This window comes from Dromiciops gliroides, chromosome 2 (genome assembly GCF_019393635.1).
Source record: "Dromiciops gliroides isolate mDroGli1 chromosome 2, mDroGli1.pri, whole genome shotgun sequence".
In the NCBI taxonomy this organism is placed as follows: Eukaryota; Metazoa; Chordata; class Mammalia; order Microbiotheria; family Microbiotheriidae; genus Dromiciops; species Dromiciops gliroides.
Window position 1 is genome coordinate 422,179,198 of NC_057862.1, and position 22,089 is coordinate 422,201,286.

The window sequence follows — 22,089 nt, forward strand, 5'->3', positions numbered from 1 at the left end:
CCAACCCTGGATTATTCCCACCACCTGCCTCTTTTTTTTTTTTTTTTTTTTTTTTTTTTAGTGAGGCAATTGGGGTTAAGTGACTTGCCCAGGGTCACACAGCTAGTAAGTGTTAAGTGTCTGAGGCCGGATTTGAACTCAGGTACTCCTGACTCCACGGCCGGTGCTCTATCCACTGCGCCACCTAGCTGCCCCCACCTGCCTCTTTCTTGTGTGTGTGTGTGTGTGTGTGTGTGTGTCTCTTGTACAGACCTATTTACTTGTCTCCTCCGTTATAATGTGAACTCCTCAAAGGCAAGGCTGTTTTTGCTTTTCTTCAAATCTCTGCCACTTTGCAAAGAGCCTGGTATATTGCAATGTGAGAGATCAAATGGAATAATATATGTGAAGTGATACATAAATGTTAAGTATTATCATTATAGTTATTATTATTAAACATTAAAGTCCTATAGAAATGTGAGCTATTACTGTTTCTCTCCAGTAAAAACAAAACAAAACAAAGCCCACGTGTAAAGCCTATCATGAGCTGGTATTCCTTTTGTGCAAGGCTGGTATTAGATGGCCACTGAGGTCTCTTCCAACTCTCAAATCCTGTGATTCATTGGAGTTCTCATGTACCAAATGATCCCAAAGCATTAAAGCTCCTAAAATCCCTGAATTTTCATTGTCTTAGAGTCCCAGTTCTGGCTATGTTTCCTATAGCTCATACCTCCGTGTACTCTAGCACAAAGAAACTCTTGGTGCAGCAGCACTTGTAAATAAAGAGCCCCAAGTCTAGCGCCAAACGACCAGAGTTTAAATCCTGATCTTGCCATTTGCTCTTCCTAGGAGACTTTGGGCTGGTCACTTGCGTCATCTGGGCCTCATTTTCCTCATTCATAAAATAAGAGGATTGGTCCTATCCAAATCTAACACGACTTCCAAAGGATTTCCTCAGACCCTGCCTGTGGCATTTATCATGATTTACTTAGCCTTGTATTTTCATCCATACCCTGTAAATGGCTGGTAATACTCTAAGACAAACCAACTTCCAGGAAAGGGAGTGGAAGGTATTTTATTGTTTTAACATTCTCATATGAATAAAAGGTGTTTAATATTGTATAATCTTAAGAGTAGTCCCCCCTCCCCCCAGACACAAATGGATGCTAAAATCAGGAATAAAACTAACTGGAAATAGCAAAATATCAACTAACTACAGCCAAGCACCTAGAATAAGTTTCTCTGCTCAATTTGCAAGAAATTTTGTGTAGGCCATGCTCAGGGGAGAGAAGCAAACCAAAAGAAAATAGTCACACTCGGGGGTTTTTTAAAAAGTAAACTTAGTTAAGACAGCACAGTACAGTAGGTATAACACCAGACTAGCAGTCATGAAAACCTAAGTTCAAATTTCACCTTGGACACTAAAATAATTATTAATGATAATAACAATAATGGTATTTCTATATTGTTTTACGGTTTGCAAATATCTCATTTGATCCTCACAATAACCCTGGGAGGCAGGAGCTATTATTATCCCCATTTTCCATTTGAGGAAACTGAAACAGAAGGGTTAAGTGATTTGCCCAGAGCTATTAAGTGTCTGAGGCTGGTTTGCTGCTCTATCCACTCTGTGGCAAAGCTGCCTAGTTGTGTGACCACAGGCAAATCACTTAACCTCTATGGATCCCATTTTCCCCATGTGTAAAACAAAGAGGTTGGACTAGATGATTTCTTAGGTTTCTTCCTGCCTTTAATCTATGATCCTATTCAATTAACGTACCTCAACCCCATTCTCAATTACTACACCTGTAATGTCTGTATCTACAATACTGAACAAGGATAATCAGAATAATGATCCCAAAGCATTAATATGACTTTGATTATTTAGGAAAAAACAAATATTTATTGAGCACCTTTTGTTATGAATATTATTCTATATCTCCTACATAGAAGACCTCCTCAGGTATTTCTATCTTGTATGGGTCTCTAAGGCAATGCCAGCAGAGTAAAAGTACTGAAGAGTCTCTCACAAGCTAGAAAGATGTTAAGTATGGACCCAGTAAAAGACTGTGTTTATCATCTGAGGACTAACCTACCTAAGTACAGAGAGGCCCATAAGTAGATTACCATAAATGGCTCAATTGTCTAGAGTGCTTTAGCTACACAAAGGACTTCACAACAACCCTATAAGGCCTATGATACAAGTGTGATCTGGCCCATTTCTCAAATAAAGTAACTGAGTTTTTAGGAACAAATCATCCAACAAGCATCCGTTAAACATTTACTCCATACCAGTCGCTGTACCGAGGCACAGGGGATACAGCAACCATCAGTCCCTACCTTCAAAGAGCTTACATTCTACTGGAGGAGATAATATGCAGTATGAAAACATGCAAAATAAAGGCATTTGGAAAGGGCTGCCAGCAGCTGGAGGGATCAGGAAAGGCTTGATCCAGAAGGTGAGCTTTCAATAAAGTCAAAAGTCTTTATCAAATACTTCCCACTGGCATAGTAAGGTGTCTCAGTGGATTGAGCACTGGGCTTGGAATCAGGAAGACATCTATCTTCATGAGTGCAAATCTGGCCTCAGACACTTCCTAGGTGTGACCCTGGACAAGTCACTTAATCCTCTGTGCCTCAGTTTCCTCATCTGTAAAACGAGCTGGAGAAGGAAATGGCAAACCACTCCTGTTATCTGTGTTAAGAAAGCCCCCAAATGAAAGAGTCAGACACAACTAAACGACAACAAAGCTGACTTTGTGTTTGGGACTGGGCATAGAGAGAAAAGCAAAAACACTGTCACTGCCTTCTAGGAGCTCATGTTCCAGTAGGGGAGACAACATGTATAATCTATGTACATACATGATACATACAAATCAGATGAAAAGCCACCTTTGAGGAAAGGGAGACCAGGAAAGGCCCCTTGCAGAAGATACTTAGAGTTAAGCTTAGTCTTACATAGATTTGGGATCAGAGGACCTGGTTTTGAAATCTAGCCAAGGGTGTGCTGATAAATGTTTAACAAGCAGCTTTTGGGAGGGGGGAGGGCAGAATGTATGCATGTACTACATACTTTTAAGTAGTAGACAGATAAATACATAATCTGCATCATTAACCTTTTCTTCATCACTTTCTTAAGTCTAGAAAATCAACAAGAAAATACATCAAGCCCTGATTAATTCATAGCACTTGTAGATTTCTAAAGTATAAATGCTCACACTGAAAATTTAACAAATGAGTATGAGGTGGCTGCAGCATGCCCCCTGAATCTAGCTCTGTTGTTTACACACTATGATCCTGGACAAGTCACTTAACCTTTTTGGAATGGTGCTGGTGTTTGGAGTTTGAAGAATTGGGTTCAAACCCTGCCACTCTTTGGACCCCAGTTTTTTCCTCTTTATCAGGGGTAACTAGATTAAAGGATCAATAAAGGATCCTTCTGTTCCAAATACTGCAACCTTAAAGACAAGTCTGGTTGGAAACACAGTGGCATGAGTGAAGGCTATCAAAAGGAAGCACAAGAGCTTCCTTCACTTAATAGTGGCTCCTGAACAGCAAGAGAACCTCTAGTCCCTCTGGGTGGATCCTCCACTAAGTATTGCCCCTGCCCTAGGCTGCCTTTTGCCTCTAGTTGTATCCCCAGCACTTAGCACAGTGCCTGGCACATAGCAGGCACTTAGTAAGTGTTCAATGATCGATTGACTCCTGGAAAATTGAAGAGAGCTTTTGGATCATTTGATCCAGCCCACTCATTTTACAGAGAAGAAAAATAAAACCCCAGAGAGGTGAAGGGCCCAAAGTCACAGAGCTAAAATGACAGAATCAGGGGGACATGACTCCAAGTCTAGTGCTCTGAGACAATGCTGCCTTCCCAGGAGGATATAGGTGGAGCTGAGAAGTTGAGATCTGCACCAGGGAAGATAAAGAATCCTTCTGAGTAAACTGCTGAACATTTAAAGCCTCCTGGGCAGAGAAACCTCTTGGGAAATGACAAAGAAGCTGAGGACATCAGTGCCACCGGAAGCACTGTGTTATTCCGAGTCCTCTCCAACTTTCCAAATAACTGAACGGGAGGAGGATGCTGCCAATGAGCACCATGCACAAAAGCCCTCAACTTTCTGAGTGGCACAAAAAAAAGGGCTGGAAATGAGACCAGACTGGCTGCATCCCCACCAGGGCCAGGTGTTTTCATTCAGCACTTCTGATAGAAGCCCATCTCTACTCCCCCGAGCCTTGCCTGGGACTCAGTGGGCCAAAGGGGACCTGGGGTGGGAGGGAAAGGAGATTTGGCTGCACTGCGCTTCCTTGGCCGCAAACAAACGAAAATCGGGGGTGGGGGGGGCTTTCCGACCACTCCATTTCTCTCTGGTTTCCAGTCATTCTCCATTCCAAGCATTTTCTAACCAAACAAAAAGAGAAGGAACACCTGGTGCCTTCCATCAAAAGGCACTCTGGCTCTGAAAATAAACCAGTCTGTGAAGCATGAATCAGTTGGTGGTTATTCCGGGATGAGGCTGCAGGGTAGGCATGGGTCTTTCACGTACAGGGATCCGAATAGCCTCAAGAAAGCTGGAGCAACAATCTCAGGGGTCTTATTCCCATGCTCTCTCCAGGTCACAGGATCATTGGGCTAGGAGCTGATAGGAACCCTAAGGGCATCCTCTAAGGGGACTCTCCCCTACACCTCCATTTTATAGGAGGAAGAAACCTCAGCCCAGAGAGAGGAAATGGTTTTGCCTGAGGTTATATAGCTAGTAAGTGACAGCGCAACCCAGGTCTTCTGACTTCAAAACATAAACACACAGATGAAACTGGGGAGAGCTTCATGTAACAAGAGGCCTGAATGTTTTATGATCTTTGATCTCAAAGTTCAAAATGGACCTCAGAGATTATTTAGTTTAGATGATTAGTTCAATTTAGTTAAATCATTTTACAGTTTAGAAAACTAAGACCCAGTAAGAAGTGATTTATCTGAGTTCAGATTTAGTAAATAGCAAAAGACCTGGACAAACCCACAAATATACTTTGCCATCATAATGATGTGCATTTGGCCATCTAAGTGAGGGCTTCTTAAACTTTTTCCACTCGTGACCCATTTTTGCCTGAGAAAATTTTGCAAGACCCAGGCATACATTAACCTTTTACTGTTGCCAAATTTTTCATGGCCCCATAGGGGATCATGGCCCATAGTTTAAGAAGTTTTGATCTAAAGGACATATGTGGGCTGGATGGCTTGGAGAGAAATAACACTAGGGAAGTAGAAATGGCAGTGGTTCCTGAGTGAGGCACCTAAAAGAGGAGAACCCACTCTTTTGTGGACCTCTAGCAAAGTGGGTGAATAGGATTGTCATGAAAAAAGTAAACAGGTTGTTTTTGGAGAGCTCTTAAATCAAAGGGTCATAGAATCTCAGGTGTCTGTGACATTAGATTGTACATAAGCAGGAATTCTCACAACATCCCCACCCCTGAAGTGATTGTCACTTCTGATTTAAGACCTCCAGTGAGAAACTCACTACCTCCTCCCACAGGGGTCCTACCCACAGTGGTAACTCTCATTGTAGGGCATATTATAAACTTTAAACTGCTTTCCCCAAAACAACAGTGTAAGGTATGCAGTAAATTTATATAATATATTAATATTAATATACATATCTATATAATCATGTACCCATTTACATAGGAAAAAATGAGACTCAGACAAAGGATGTGTCTTGCCCTAAGGATGATACAGCTAGTAAGTCCTGACTCCAAACCTGGCCTTCTTTCCCCAGTTTCATGCCAATTCATTTTATAGTATTAATGAATAGTTTCCTACTGGAAATCTATCCCACTAAAATTGATAGTTGACTTTATGCAAAGCTGACTCATTCACCCTCTTGCATCAGGGTCTATCCTTTGCTGGTATCCACAAAGACCCTCAAGTAGGGTAAGTGGAGCTTTCAAAACCTCCAATTATCTTAGACAGACTGTTCAGGAAATGCAGTTTCTGTAGTAATTAGGGTACATGTTATATCGGTTTGTTTATCTTCAAAAACAAGCAAAATACAGCAAGAAGAGCCAAAAAAAAGGGAACAGCAAAAAAGACATGTGAAATAGAAAAGGAGTGCGAAAAACATAGAAAAAGAGAGAGCAAGAGGAAAAGAGCAAGCTACAATAAGCTCCTGCTGTCATGATGAATAGATTGCAGGGCACCGTGGTGTAGAGCTAGTGCATGCAGGAGTCCACAAAGGACTGTCTAGGATAAACAGAGATAAATGTTTGAAACAGTAAGCAGCTCTGCTTCATAAACACACATAGGCAGGAATAAAAACGAAATCTGAAATAGTTTCGTGGGCTTCACCCCCTCCCCCCAAAACAAGCAGTGGTTTCCCATAGCACAGAAGGGATGAGTCATCCAACTCATTCCAAATTCTTGACATACTCAGTGACATGAGACAAATCTACGATGATAGAAAACCAGCATTTGTTTACATTTCACTGGACTCTTTTCCTGAAGGATTTCTTTTGGACTGATTTACTCTGGTTTTCATGCCCCTAAACATGTCATTTGGATAAAGCCACGACTGGCCCAACATGGCCTAACTGATGGCTGTAGCCCATACCATTTGGTAGGTGGCCACTACAACCATAAGGGGGATTTCTAGGCTCAATACCAAAAGTAAACAAATAAATAGCTTGGGATGTCCAAAAAAATCTCAGGTGAGCCCAGTAAAGACCACTAGAAATCTGGGTTCTAATCGGAACTCTGGTTGGGACAATACAGCCTTAATACCTCTGGGCAAAGATTGGTCCCACTGACCTCTAAGATCTCTTCCAGCTCTAACATCTCACGTTCCAACAAGTAATTTAAGGCCCCTCTGATGCTATGTTCTAAAATTCTATGTTCTAAAATTCCTTCTAACTCCAGTAATCTAGGTCTATTACAAAATACAACGTCCTTTCCAAATCTGAGATTCTATGATTCTAAACTACAAAGACTCTCTATGCCTCTACTCCTATTTGGAAAATAAGGATACCCTAACAACCTTCTCTTTGCCTCCTCATGGAGGATAAAATGTGTATGAGAATGCTCTGAGTTCTGGTAAAAAGTACCCTGTGAAGATGTGGTATATGACTGTGATGGAATGTTATTGTGCTATAAGAAATGATAAGCAGGATGATTTCAGAAAGGCCTGGAAAAACTTATATGAACTGATGTATAGTGAAGTAAGCAGAACTAGGAGAACATTGTGCAGTGACAGCAATATTGTTTGATGAAAAACTGTGAATGACTTAAGTAATCTCAGCAATACAATGATCCAGGACAATCCCAAAGGACTAATCACGAAGCATACTATCCACCGCCAAAGAAAGAACTGATATTGATTGAACATAAACTGAAGCATGCTATTTTCACCTTCTTATGCTTTATTTTATTCAAATTTTCTTATGCAAAATAATTAATGTAAAAATGTTTTACATAATTGCACATATATAACCTATATCTGATTGCTTACTACCTCAGGAAGGGGGGAAGGGAGAGAGGGAGGAAGAGATAGAAACTGGAACTCAAAACTTTGGGGTCTGTGGGGCAATGAGGGTTAAGTGACTTGCCCAAGGTCACACAGCTAGTGTCAAGTGTCTGAGGCTGAATTTGAACTCAGGCCCTCCTGAATCCAGGGCCTGTGCTTTATCCACTGTGCCAACTAACTCCCCCCTGGAACTCAAAACTTTAAATAAAAATGTTTATTATTAAAAACAAAAAAGAAAAAAGTATCATGTGAAACCAAACTATAACTTACTATTGAACAGGATAAATAAGGTTTTTTTTCATAAAAGTATTTTATTATTTTCCAGTTACATGTAGAGATAGTTTTCTCCCTCCCCAAGACAGCAAGCAATCTGATATAGGTTATACATGTACAATCACATTAAACGTATTTCTGCATTAGTCATGCTGTGAAAGAAGATTCAGAGCAAAATGGAAAAAAGAAAAACAAAAAAAAGAAATAGTATGGTTCAATCTACATCTAGATTCCATAGTTCTTTTTTTTTCTGGTTTTGGAGAGCATTTTCCATCACGTCTTTTGGAATTGTCTTAGATCATTGTATTGCCAAGAAGAGTTAAGTCTATCACAGTTGATCATCACACAATGTTGCTGTTACTGTGTACAATGTTCTCTTGGTCCTGGTCACTTCACTCAGCATCAATTCATGTAAGTCTTTCCAAGTTTTTCTGAAACCTGCCTTCTCATAATTTCTTATGGCACAATAGTATTCCATTACATTCATATACCACAACTTGTTCAGCCATTCCCCAATTAATGAGCATTCCCTCAATTTCCAATTCCTTGCCACCACAAAAAGAGCAGCTATAAATACTTTTGTACATGTTGGTCCTTTTCCCTTTTTAATGCTCTCTTTGGGGAAAAGACCTAATAGTGGTATTGCTGAGTCAAAGGGTATGGAGAACTTTATAGCCCTTTGAGCATAATTCCAAATTGCTCTCCAGAATGGTTGCATCAGTCCACAGCTCCACCAACAATGCATTAGTGTTCCAATTTTTCCATAGCTCCTCTGACATTTATTACAGGATAAATAAGTTTGAAAGGCAGAAATCATATCTATACCCTGTACCTGGGGAGCCTACAAGAGAGGCTTAATGCATCTTAAATAATATGCCTCTCAGTACCTTGAGGTCATAGTCATAGATAAAAGCCTCTAGAAGATCTCACTCCCTAATACAAAATAAATAATTCTAATTTCTCTATAATTTTGGGGGGTTATAAAACATTTTCTTCACAACATCTCTGCAAGGTAGGCAGTACAAGTACATTTTACATTAGAAGAAACTAAGGCTCAGAGATGCAAAGTGATTTGCCCAGTCTCATGGCTAATAAGTAGCAGTCAGGACTCCAAACCAGATCCAGTGCTCTATGACCTGACCTTGCCTCCATGGACAAACAACTTATGCTAAAGGTTTACAAAGTACTTTCCTAAGAACAAATCTATGGGGTAAAGAGTCCAAAAATTATAATTTAAATGTTACAAATAAGGAAACTGAGGCATACAGGCAATGATAATCATATAGGTAGCATTACAATGGGAGTTCAGTCCCATGATTCCTCACTGCCAAACATTCTCCTCCCCTCCCAACATCACACACTCACTCACACACACACACACACACACATACAACTTTGTTAGGAAAGGAATATACTGAAAAGCATATAAAAATATGGCTATGAAAAAATCCAAATAATTTGCTGGTTAGTAGAGTTATTTCCTACAAAAAAGGCTGCAGCCTCAGTTTCTGGATTCTGGGTGTGATCATTCAGAAGAGCAAATTAATGTAGAATAAAAGCCAAGAGTCAACACTCCCTCCACCTACAGGACTTTATGAAGAGAACAGAAACTCATTATGATCACGACAACCCAGAGATACTGCATTGTTGTTGTTGTTATTGTTACTTTTTATTGTATTGTGATTCCATGAAAACTTGTCATCTATGAATAAGGGAACTCATCCCTTCCTTCAACAAACCCACACCCACACGTATCCTCTCCTGCCCTTCTATTTGAACCTACTGAAATCCCCTGTCCTTGAATCTCACACCTCTTTGCTCTTTCCTATGCATTTATCACATGCTAACTTAACCTATAATAATTTAGCATCATAGATAGGGTCATAGAGTTTATACCTGAGAGAGAGTTTAAAGACCATCCAGACCAGCCTCTCCCTCTATATTTCACAGATGAAGCCCAGAGAGATTCAGTGACTATAAAGTAAGGTTCAAATCCAGTGCTTTTTCTACTATACTTAAAGTTAGTGGTGTATTTCTTATTCTGCCCCTCCCCCATACACAGTATTTTCCTTTAGAACAGGAACTGTCATTTTTTTAACCTCTGTCATCTCCAGAGCACGCATGCTAAACTTGTCTACTCTAAAATTAAATAAACAAACATTTGTTAAGAGCCTACTGTGGTGCAAAGGACCTTTAGTAAGCACTGGAAGATATAAAAATTATTTTTAAAATCCCTCCTCCCTCCCCTGACCCCAACAATGAAGGAAAACAGGAATTGTACTGCTCTTAGATATAATCCCATGCCTGCTGGGTTGACAGGGAAAGTGATTTTAGCATCTGTCCTCCACAGCCATATTCTGTTTCATAGAAGGCTATACAGTAGGGTCAATAAATTCAAAAGTTGAACAAGTATTCTCCAGGCCCTACCCCCAAGGAAATTCTCTTTGACCTAGAGAAAAACAAAGCAATTAAATTAACCTTTATAAATGGGCATTTGAGATCTTTTACCTTGAGTAGAATTCAAACCTTTGTTCATTTTTAAACCTAGATACCCTATCTATCTAGGGTCAGCAGTCCATCTGGTGGCTAACTCACTGGGAGCTCATTTCTGCTATCACAGCACTTAAAATACTTTCTGTACCTTTATCAGAGCATACTGACTAATCACAACACCCTTTACACTGTGCAGGGAATACTCCCACAGACAAATGTGACAGGCAGATAGATGTCCCACTAAAGTCCCTAGCAGGTATCCCTCTTCCAATCTATTTCTATCTGTCTAAATGCTTCTTCTTCCTTGCCACCATAAACCCCTAGTACTTTGCCTTAGGTATTAAGTTACCATGGAGCACCTGAATAAAGTTGACATTTCTATAGCATTTTGATTTCTGAATATATACATATAAATGCATATATATATACACACACATACACAGATATAAGTATATAAATGCATATATGTACATCACATATATGTGTGTATGTATATATGTGTATATATGTATATATATGTGTGTGTATATATATGTATATGTGTATGTGTGTATATATATGTATGTATGTATGTGTGTGTATATATATATGTATATATAATAAAAACATATACATTGTCCCATCTGCTCATCTCTCTATAGTGGTCTATTCCATTCACATTACTATAATGCTTACACCACTTGGAAAGGGTCCCAGATGCTTTGATTTCATTTTTATTAAACACCTGTCTATCTACCTGTGGTTTTGGTACAATATGTAATTCAAGGTACATTAACTCTTGCCCTCCAGGAGTTTATGATCTAATATTTTGACAAGTGGGAAGGGGGGTAAAAGATGACAAGTATTTCCAAGATTTGGAGGGCTATTCAGAGGGGAAAAAAAGATTACATGTCCTCTGCTTTGCCCCAGAAGGCAGAACTAGGAACAAGTATAAGTTGCAAAGAGGTAGATTTGAGTTTGAAGTGACAAAGAATTTATTAAAATGAAAGTAATCCAACAATGGAATGGTTTGCCTCAGGAGGTAGTGAGTTCCCTATCACTGGAGGTCATCCAATAGGGGCTGGATGACTACCTTAGAAATGTTGTAGAGGGAATTCCTGTTCAGCTATCAGACTACATTCTTGCCCCTTGCAATCCTAGGATATCACAATAAAAAGATGAAAAACTTTCTCCCTTCTCATCTGCCACCCAAAGCAGGATGAAGCCCATCAGGAATCAGATGACTCATGGATTATTTTCTGAAAGATTATTTTGTGTTTAAAACCAAAAAGAAATGTTCCAACTTAGACTAGGAAGAAGTTGGGTAAATACAAGGATATCTGTGTGGAAACTTTTATTTTATTTATTTTCAAGTTTTTCTGTATTAGTCCTCAGTCATCCAAAGGACACAAATTAATTGAAAGCAAAGACATTTTACAATGAACAACTATGGCCACAGATATAATACTATGAAATAGTATAGTAAGAAAAGTAACAATATAACATTACCCCCCAAAAAACCTGTGTCATACTTTCACAAATACAGATACAATCTAGACAGGAAAACAATGAAATATTCTTGTTCATTTTACTCATTAGACAGAGGAAGGTACGTTGGAATTTTAACTAGAATGTATACTAAGCATAGGCATCCCCAGGGCTCCCAACTCTAACTGCCTATGGGACATCTCAAATTGGATGTTCCATGGACATCTCAAACTCAGCATGTCCAAAACTGAACTCATTACCTCCTCCTTACCACACACCTCCCCAAGACCTCCTCCCTTTCTATCTTTACTATGGCCATTGAGGGCACCACCATCCTCCCTGTTATTCAGGCTTAGCAACCTAGGTATCATCCTGGATTCCTCACTCTCTGCCACCCCACCCCCATCCAATCTGTATCCAAGTCTTTGGATTCTGCTTTTGTAACATTTTTCTAAAATGCCCCTTTCTCTCTTGGCTCTGCCACCACCCTAGTAAGGCTCTCATTATCTCACACCTTTCTCATTGGTCTCCCTCTATCAAGTCTCCCCCTACTCTCTTTGGCTCTCAGATTGATCTTCCAATAAGTATACATGTTCCCATGTCATGTCCCCATGCAACAAACTTGAGTAAATCACTATTAACTCTAGGATCAATTACAAAATGCTTTGTTTGACATTCAAAGCCCTTCATGCTCCCCTATCTAGTCTTCTTATACCTTACTCCTCAACACATACTCTGTGACCCAGTGACATTGGCCTTGCTGCTCTTCAAACAATACTCTCTATCCCCAACTCCTGGTATTTTCACTGGCTGGCTGTGCTACATGCCTACAATGCTCCCCCTCATCTCCATTACCTGGCGTCCCTGGTATCCTTCAAGTTCCAGCTAAGAATCCCACCTTCTGAAATGTCTTTCCTGATCCCCCTTAATGCTAGTGCCTTCCTTCTATTGATTACATCAAATTTATCTTGTATACATCTGTTTGTATATAGTTGTTTGCATGTTGTCTCCTGCTATGGGAGATCTTTGAGAGCAAGGACTGTCTTTTGCCTTTCATTGTATCCCCAGCAAAGAGCAGATGCTTAAGAAATACTTTCCACTGACTAGAAGACTTAGTTATACCTAGTAGTTCTGCCATATATTAGCTGTGTAATAAGTATATTTGCAACATACATATGAATATCACCTAGAACTTCCTTTCCCACTTGTGACACCCTTCTCTTTTTTTTTTTTTTGGTGACACCCTTCTCTTCCCACTTCCACCCACTGCCCCAGAATAGCTACTCCAGGTTCAAAGTAGAATATGTTCAATCCACTAACTATGCCTAATTTACTACCCCTAACAAATGTCCTTCCCCCCTCCAGTCAAAGGACACAAATTGGTTCAAAGCAAAGACATGGATAGGAACTACATGTGGCCAGGACACACATACAGAGGAGCAACTCATGCTGCCTATGCTGCATCACCCAATATTTTCTGGTGATAACCATTGTACTTCCCTCCTTGGGACTGGTCCTGACCAGGCAAGTATGTCACTGGTGTGTCTGTTGCTATCTATCTCTTGGCTCTCAGCTGGCTATGGTCTCCACTGATTTCATGCCCTTTGCTGGGCTTCATTTCTTTAGCCATCTCAGCTCCATTCTCCTATGGTATAGTAACTAGAGGCTTCTCCCTAGTAAGGGCACAGCTAACAAAAGCCAAGCAGAGTTCCTCTATGGCTAAGTTTCAGTCCTTTCTCTTTATTCTTTTATTTAGCAATAAGATTGTAGTCCTTTGTCCCATAAAACTATCTAACTTAGGCTTAGAAATTCCCAAGATTCTTTTTGAATCATCATGCACATGAATTTGAGGCAGAGCAAATGGTAAGTCTAAGAAATAAGCTTATTTTTATTTTTCTCCACCCATTTGGCTCACTTTTGAGCCTTTATTATGCATATCTATCAAAAGCAAAACATCTTGGATTTTGTACAATATTTTGGACAGCAAAAAAGTACAAAAAACCCCAACCCAAACAATGCCCCTCTACCCTATCCCCTTACATTACAGTGAGAGAAAGATTTTTTTGTTATTTTCCTGTATTTGTAATAAATGTGCTGTTTGTCTCTATGTGAACTAGGGCAAGTCACTTAACCTCTCTGAGCCTCAGTTTTCTAATCTGTAAAATGGGGGTGATCATTGTTATATTACCTATCTTGGAGTTGTTGTGAGACATAAGTGATATAATGTATATAAAGTTCTTTGTAAAAATCAGTCATCATTAATATAAATTCATTGGTACTTAACAGAGAGTTAAGAGATAAGTGGCAAGGTTAAATTCTGTTACTCAGATTTACCAATAATTCCTGCAGATGAAAACTTAAAAGTTAATTTATTGCCCACAAACCCTAAACCAACCAATTAAAATAAAAGATAAAAAGCAACCAGGATTCCCAAAGTTCAATTCAACAAAACATGTATTATAAGCTCATCTCTAAGGCATGCTGGTAGTGCAAATATGAAAAATGGCCTAGTCCTTGCCCTCAAAGAGCTTATGATCCAGTAGGGAGATAAGCCAGATCCACAAATAACTATAAAAACAGATTAGTATGTGACAAGTGCATAGGAAAACTTAGAGAGAAATTACATAGAGAAGGACTGGTTATCAGGGAGGTGGCACTCCAGCTGGGTTTTGAAGGAAGGGAAGGGAATCAAGAGATGGAGATGTGGGACAAGTCTCTTTCAGGTGTGGTGAACAGAATACTCACAAGGCAAAAGCCATCTACATACGACTGAGGAGCAGTAAATAGCATAGTTTGGTTGGAATTGGGGATCAGAGAGAGGGTAATATGAAAGAAGGCTACAAAAATCACCTGGAACTGCTTACTGCAGAGAATGTGAAATGCCCAGCAAAGGGCCTTGTATCATTTCCAGTGGACAACAGGGAGTCATGCAGCATGAAGGCGGGTAAGTAGAGGAATGACTCCGTCAGACTGTGCCATTATTCTGTCAGTAGTATGAAGAATGAACTGGGAAGGTGAGAGATTGGAGGCAAGGAGACCAGCTAAAAGGATGCTACATTGGTCCGGGCAAGAGAAGATAGAGAGTCTGAATTAGAGCAGACACAATGCCAGTGAGAATGGAAAAAACCTGTATAAACACAAGGAACATTGTCAGGATAGAATCAATAAGATTTGATTTGATATGACTGGGGAGGAGCCAAAGAAAACCTCAAGATTTCAAGCCTAATGGCTGGGATATAGTGGGGCCAACCAGAGAAATAGAGAAGTTGAGGGGAGGGGCAGGTTTTTGGGGAAAAGATTATGTAAACAAACTATATAGTTGTCAAAGCATAATATCAAGAAATGAGCCAGTCAGGTTACTTATCCAGCCCCATTCCCAAAGGTACTTGATACAATAGGTGGGAGCCCTCTCGAGGCTCAAGTGTCAGTCCAGTGTCTCACAGATAACCTTCTTGACCTCACATTTTTCCACTTGATTCGTGTCTTGCTTCTTTATATCCACTTGTTCAAAAGGGCAGGATGATGAAACTAAGGGTCAGAGAGATCATTATTTCAGCAGGGTGAACACACCCTCCACATGGACCCTTTCAAGCAAATGGATAGATATGAGGAGACGACCTGTGCTTTCACTGGCAAAAGAAACTCCCCGAGTGAGGAAATTCCTCCTGCCAAAGCAGATCAGTGCCTTCTATTCAACTCACAGTTTTAGAATCATCTGGGGCACTGAAAGAACAGACAACTTGTACAAGGTCACACAGCCAGTATGTATCAGAAGCAGGACCTGAACCCAGGTCCTCCTGGCTTCAAAACCAGCTCTCTACTCACTAAACCACACTGCCTGGATATTCTCTCTGTAAATAAGTAACATTTCTGTTGTTCCTCCAAGAGTTTACTAATAAGTTATACATTCAATTAGTGCTTTGAAATCAGAAAGTAGCTAAGATTCAAAACTGTAAAACTAGCTTCTCCCATGGCCTGTCCTTTTATGTATTACTTCACTTCATGCCCTACTCAGGTGTCAACTCCTCCAAAAGCCTTATCTCTTCCACTGAGTTGTAAGTTAACTCTCCCTCCTAAAGTATTTTTAGGGTATTTAGTCCAGGTTTCACCTTTAGCCTGTTATATGCTACCTTAAATAATATGTATGTGGATGTATTTCATTTCCCTTCCTCTCTCCTATCCTTCTCTTCATTACACTGTAAGGAGGGAAAATACTGTGTCTTACTTCCTCTTAGGCAGTAGTTTGTTGTCAAAGTGGATAGCGTTCTAGACATGGAGTCAGAAAGCCCGAGTTCTAATCCAGCCCCAGACACTTACTGGGCCTACCCAGTGATCTTAGGCAAGGCACTCAATCCCTGTCTGTCTGTTTCCTCATCTGTAAAGCACAGATGATAGCACCTGCCTCCCAGGGCTGTTGCAAGGATCAAATGAGATAACATTTGTAAAGCACTTTACAAACCTATGCAATGCTAGTATTATTATTATTTTTGTATTCCCTGTGCCCAGCAAAGTACCTGCCTGACACATAGCTGGCATTTAATATTTCTTGAACTGAATTTCCTTTAAAATTTATTATTGGTTCTCAACCAATTGAAGAAAATAATGGACATAAAACATTTAGCCAGTTTCTGACAAAAGACAGCACTGACACTTCTACCCAAATATTTTACCTTCTTATCAAAAAACATATACTACAATGGGACTGTGATGGTACCTGAATTCTTCTCCCAGAAATACTCTTTTCTACCCAGGACGGCTGGTCTTTACTGTTAGATCTGGAGTTTGGTACATGTATTTCTGCTGCACATCTGCAGTACACTGGAGTATAACTAATTATAAAGAGGAAAAAGGATGCAAAAAATAAGATGACCTCAGATGCTTTGCTGTTCGATTTTTACTAAAAATGAACTCCCTCTTAAAATAAGCTAGTACTTATCTAAACTATTGTCAAGTTTTACTTAATAATCTAACAGCACAACCAACTCTAACACACCAAAATAAGTAAAGCTGGGGGTAAATCCCCCCACTATTGACATGATGATTAGTGGTTATATTTTAAAATCTCTCACATCTGCTCCCCTTCCCCTCTCCTCCCGCTGTCATCATGGTGGTATAGGTGTTCAGTAATCCCATGACTTGGACAAGGCTGGGGGGTGGGGGAGGGTGGGGGGGGGTGGAAGCCAGCTCAGCTAGTGAGAGTTGATTGTTAAATTTATAGCATGATCATTTAAATCTCAGAAATCAGGAAATACTATATATCAGGGTTTTATTTATTATTTTGTTAAAAGTCTGTCATGAATCCTTTCTTTTCCCCAGATGGCCAGTTGTTATACATTAACCAGGATGCCTCTAGCAATGGCCACCATAGTGTGTCTTCCCACTTCCATTTTCTCCCAACTCCAACCCATCCTTGATAAATACACACACATACACACACACACACACACACACACACACACACCCCACTATCAGACTAATCTCCCCTATATAACAACTGGTCATGCCAAGATCTAATGAGGGGAAGGGAGAATGTGATATGTACACAAATAATTATTATATAGGAGAAAGTGATGTAGGAAGCAAAAAAAAGGGTTAATAGAAAAACCTAAGACCCAAGCTCTAATACAGATACTAGCTCTAAAAGGGAGTCAGATCCCAGTTAATGGATAATTTACGTTAGGTTCTCATAACCACAGTGATCAACATCTAGAACGGACCAGAATGGGTCAGGTCAAAATAACAATAAAGGAAAAAGAAAACCTATAGAAATTCTAATGAAAAATGGAGATGTTTTGAAACTAGCCAGAGGAATCAGAAAGAGACATGCACAGAAAAAGCCAAGTTTGTCCCCAGATTCACCTTATGACATGTAAACCCCCAAAACACACCTCCCCTGAAAAAGGTACCTGCCTCAGGGTTGGTTTAGGACTCCCAGGAACTCCAAATTAGGATAAACCCTCCCCTGAAACATCCCTAGGTGGAGAATATTATAATGAGAAGGACAGGTCCTCCCCTGTACTTCCCCAAGGTGGAGATTACTATAATGAGACTGATAATCAATTTATCCATACTATAAATATAACTGTCTTTCCTTTCCTTATTTGAGAGATGCCTTTCCACTTTTCTGGTTCTCTCCCTGTGATCACTCACAGCATTTCAATAAAACTTGGTAAACTGAGTCACTGAGTCTTGTAATTATTTTGGGACAACTCACAATCAGTTGGACCCAAAAGCATGATAGTGAAAAAGGATAAATCTAGGAGAAAAAACTAAGGAAAGAGGAATTAACATTTTCAGCTGTAAGGATAATGGGAATCTCCAAGGAATAGGTAATGTGGAAGAGAAAGATATGTGTAATAAATACCTGTGGAATGTACAATTGATAGCCTTTACTTACTACATCATAGCCTGTGGGAGCCCGGTTCCGAGAAGCAACCACTCCAACTCCTGTAATGGGATCCATTGGCATTTCAGGCAAGGCTTCTGAGAGGTCTTTGACTTCAGGCATGATGGACTGGTCCTGAAACAGGGAACAGAAAGGACATTTACACAGGATCTACCTGACTTTTAACATGAACCACATGAGAACCCATCTTAAGCCTGAGGACAAATATTCTGAGCAAGGTGTGGCAGAGCCCACCCTTCTCACTTCTGGTCTGACTGAAGGAGTTCTGCCTTTCTATCCACAGATCAGAAGTATGGGGCCAGACCTCCAGGGAGTTTGCTCAAAGAACTGAGATAACAATTAATGGAGACTTGTTTCCACCCAGAAGAGATATGTCTAATCTCCACCCCCAAAAGCAAACCACAACCCTACACTCAAACTGGCTAACTTCAGAACAGAGGGCAGTTCTTTATTTATCTTGAAAAAAAGTCCACATCTACAGCTCTCCTGAATTCCTCTCTCACATACCACTCCGACTCTCCATAACTCAGTTGAGAAAAGAATGCCAGAGCTGGAAATCATTGAACCTAACCTCCTCATTTGACAGAAGAGGAAACTGAAGTTGAGAGAAAGTGATCTGCCCACTGTCCCATAGTTAGAAAGTGCCGATGGCAAGACCTGAACCCAGGTCTCCTGAATGAAGTCTAGTGCTATTCTCACTAGGCCATGCTGGTGCCACATCTTTGAACAGCTAAAGAACAGCTAAAATTCTTTGTGGACAATCTTTTTCAAAGAAGATCATGGGACCACAGATTTAGCAATGGAAGGGATCTGAAAAGGCCTGGAGGCACACTATGACCAAGCAGGAGGAAGGATTCAAACCAGATCTTCTTAAATCCAAGTCCAGCCCACTGACCACTCTCCTATGCTGGCACAGAAAGCTAAGGTGTAACCAAGAACGAAGGCAAACTATTTTGTCAAGTTCCACAACCATCCTTTCATAATGGCAATGAACTAAAAGCTAAACCATAACAATGGAAATTTTTAGTGGGTACTCAGAGAAGAAAGGAAAAGTGGAATTATTCCAGCCTAGTTCTTTAAGAAAAATCAGTGGAAACAGATGTGTAGTCAAAAGACCTGGGTTCAGCTCTCAGGACTGATACACATTGCTGTGTACCAATGGGCAAGCCCTCTGGGCCAATGAGCTGGAGACTAGATGATTCCTTCAGGTTTAACATTCTGTGGTCTAATAGTCCACGTCTTAAGATACCTCCCAGATCCACAATCCATGTGCTAGCATTCTAAGGACTCTTCCAATTCTAGCCTCCTAGGAATCCTCTACAGGATATGGGGTGCAATAAACAAGCAGGTACTTTCCACAGCGGTATCTTGGAAACAAAAGGACTTGTAACTGCCCTTAAAGAGACAACCTGAGAAAGAATTGGCTAAATCCTACCTCCTCCTCATAACAATTAAATTTCAACACCTTTAGTTGAGAGCTTTCCCAGGCTGCTTACTGCCATGGGGGGGGGGGGGGTGCGGGGAGAATCACAGTCTCATAAATTAGAACAATAAAAATGCCTGCAATAATTGTCCATTTGTCCAGCATTCCCTGAAATAAGTTTCTCAGAGCCATGCCATCAAAGAAAGCCTAGCCATACTCAGTGGAGTGTCAGTCAATCAGGTACTCCTTCCAGCACCACTAGTGGTTTCTGGTTATCAAGAAAACTTGTATCCTTTCCTCTCTAAATCCACTGTCACCACCATAGAAGAGGCTGCCATAACCATATATCTGACTATGGCCTCCTAACAGGTTCTCCTGTCTCCATTCTAATCTACCCTTCAAAAGCTGCCAGACTGATTGACCTTCCTAAAGTACAGACCTGATCATGGCTATCATGTACTATCTCAGTGGCTTCATCAGCTCCCATGGGTTTAATCATCTCTGTGCAGATAACTACTAGGTGTATATGGCCAACCCTAGTCTCTTTCTCAAGATCCAGTCTACCCAGTGGACATTTTGAATTGGTTGTCCTGTAGGCATCTCAAACTCCTTATTTTTCCTCTAAATAATTCAATCCTCTTCCAAACTTCCCACAAATTTCCCAATTTATTGTCAATGACTCCACCATCCCACCAATACCCTTGGTTTGCAAGCTTGGTGTCAACTCATTCATTTTTTCCTTTCATCCTTCATATTGTAAAGGGCTAAAATTCTAGCTAAACTGTCTAAAATATCTAATGAGTGGTCACCAATAAATTATAAGCTTTTGCAAGAGTTAGACTTTTAAGCATTTATTAAGGAGAATAAGAATTTGGTAAAGAGAGAGAGAAAGGCCTGATTCATCTATCTATTAAAGGGAGAGAGCATTCCCAGCTCTGCTCTTCGCCAGAGTCCACACAAAAGAGAGTGAGCCAGCGCACCAGCCTCCCCCTTCTTCCTCCTACCAGCAAACGTCACTTCCTGACACCAAAGAAAAAAATGCATGGTCCTGCCCTCAGCGGTCCTCTCCTCATGTTGGAGCTTTCCTACAGTAAGTCTCTAGCAGGTGGCATCATCCCAATCATTACAATATCTCTCCTATCCATCCCACATCCATTCCCTTCTCTTAGCTCACACAGCCACCACTGGTTTAGGCTCTCATCAGCTCTCACCTGAGCTATGATAACAGCTTTCAAAGCAGCCTCCTTGCTTCAAAACCGACTCCATTCCAATCCATCCTCCACACAGCTACCAAGATGTAAGTCTAAGCATGTCTCTCCCTGTTCATAAACATCAGTGGCTCCTCTTACCTTAAACAGTAAATGTAAACCCCTTTCTTAGGCACTGAAAGCTTTTCACAACCTAACCCCAAGGTACAATTTTCCAATCTCCCTTCATGCTTTCTTCAGTCCTATCAAACTTGCTTTCCTGCAGAATTCATTATCTCCCAACCCCCAGCTTCACAAGGTAACATTTCTCAAATATGGCCCCTCATTTTCCATCTCTATGACTCTGCACTGATCTTCCTTATGTCTGTAGGCCCTCTCTCCTCATCTGTAGCTTTTATTACTTCTAGTTTCCTCCAAGACTCAGTCCTGCCAACTTTTCTCCAGAAAGTCTTTCCTGAAGCCCCCAGCTTCTAGTGCCTCCCCTACAAATCACATTGTATCTATTTTGTGTATTCCTATGTACATGCTTTCCTCTGATACTACTACCATACAGGTGTAGGCTGTTGGTTCCAAAGGTTTGTCATGCTGGAGTGGGAGTGGGGATAAGCTCCCACTCTCTATAAAATGCTCCAATAGCATGTGTCTCAAATAGCCTCTGACAACCGAAGCCCAACTCCTGGTGGAACTGTTTCCACTAACAGGAGAAGGGGTGAAGGCAAGTCACTGGCACCTTAAAACCAGTCGCTTAGGGCAGGTGGGGCTCCTTAGCCTTGGCAGACAGCCCGCCTAGGGGAAGGAAACCCTGATTTTAAACCTCTGCTGCCTTGAGGCTATACCCATATATGGGAAAGGCTTCAGGAGTTAACCCTGAGGAAAAATCAGGAGTTGGAGTCCCTTAGGCAGTTGGATGTTGGACATCACATCCCTCTGGCAACTCCTGCAGTGGCACTGGTGCCAAACTGTATTGGCTCTGCCTCTCTTTTGGATCCACCAATGTCGGGGAGAGGGGAAACCTGCTGCATGGGCAACAGCTTGTTTTCCATATTGATCTGCCCAGGCCAGCACTCTGGAGAGGACACTCCAGCTACTCCTCATGGGGTAGATACAACACAGGATGTGGCAGTTACCAGTTATGTCACTCAGGAGCTGCGGCTCCTGTATCAGACTGCACAGCCACACTGAAGCCTGTGGCTCTTCAAGGCGCTGATCCATGGTCGTCCAAGACTGGTGGAGGCCTACTACAGGTATAGGCTTTCATCACCTTATGCCTGCACTACTGTAACAGTCTACTGGTGGGTCTGCCAGCCTTTAGTCTCTCCTCATTCCAAT

The 22,089-nt window shown here is 40.8% G+C and overlaps 1 protein-coding gene across 6 annotated transcripts in view; it reads right to left on the reverse strand.

The window, feature by feature from the left end:
* Window positions 1-22,089, reverse strand: part of MVB12B (multivesicular body subunit 12B) — a 329,258-nt gene that overhangs the window by 276,821 nt on the left and 30,348 nt on the right. For all 6 annotated transcript variants that reach the window (XR_006354679.1, XM_043981503.1, XM_043981504.1 and 3 more), the window contains exon 2: window positions 18,121-18,243. Coding sequence is in view for 5 of the 6 variants with exons in the window: in XM_043981503.1 (XP_043837438.1) it covers window positions 18,121-18,243 (123 nt within the window). In the remaining variant the exon portion in view is untranslated. The remainder of the gene's footprint in view (window positions 1-18,120; window positions 18,244-22,089) is intronic.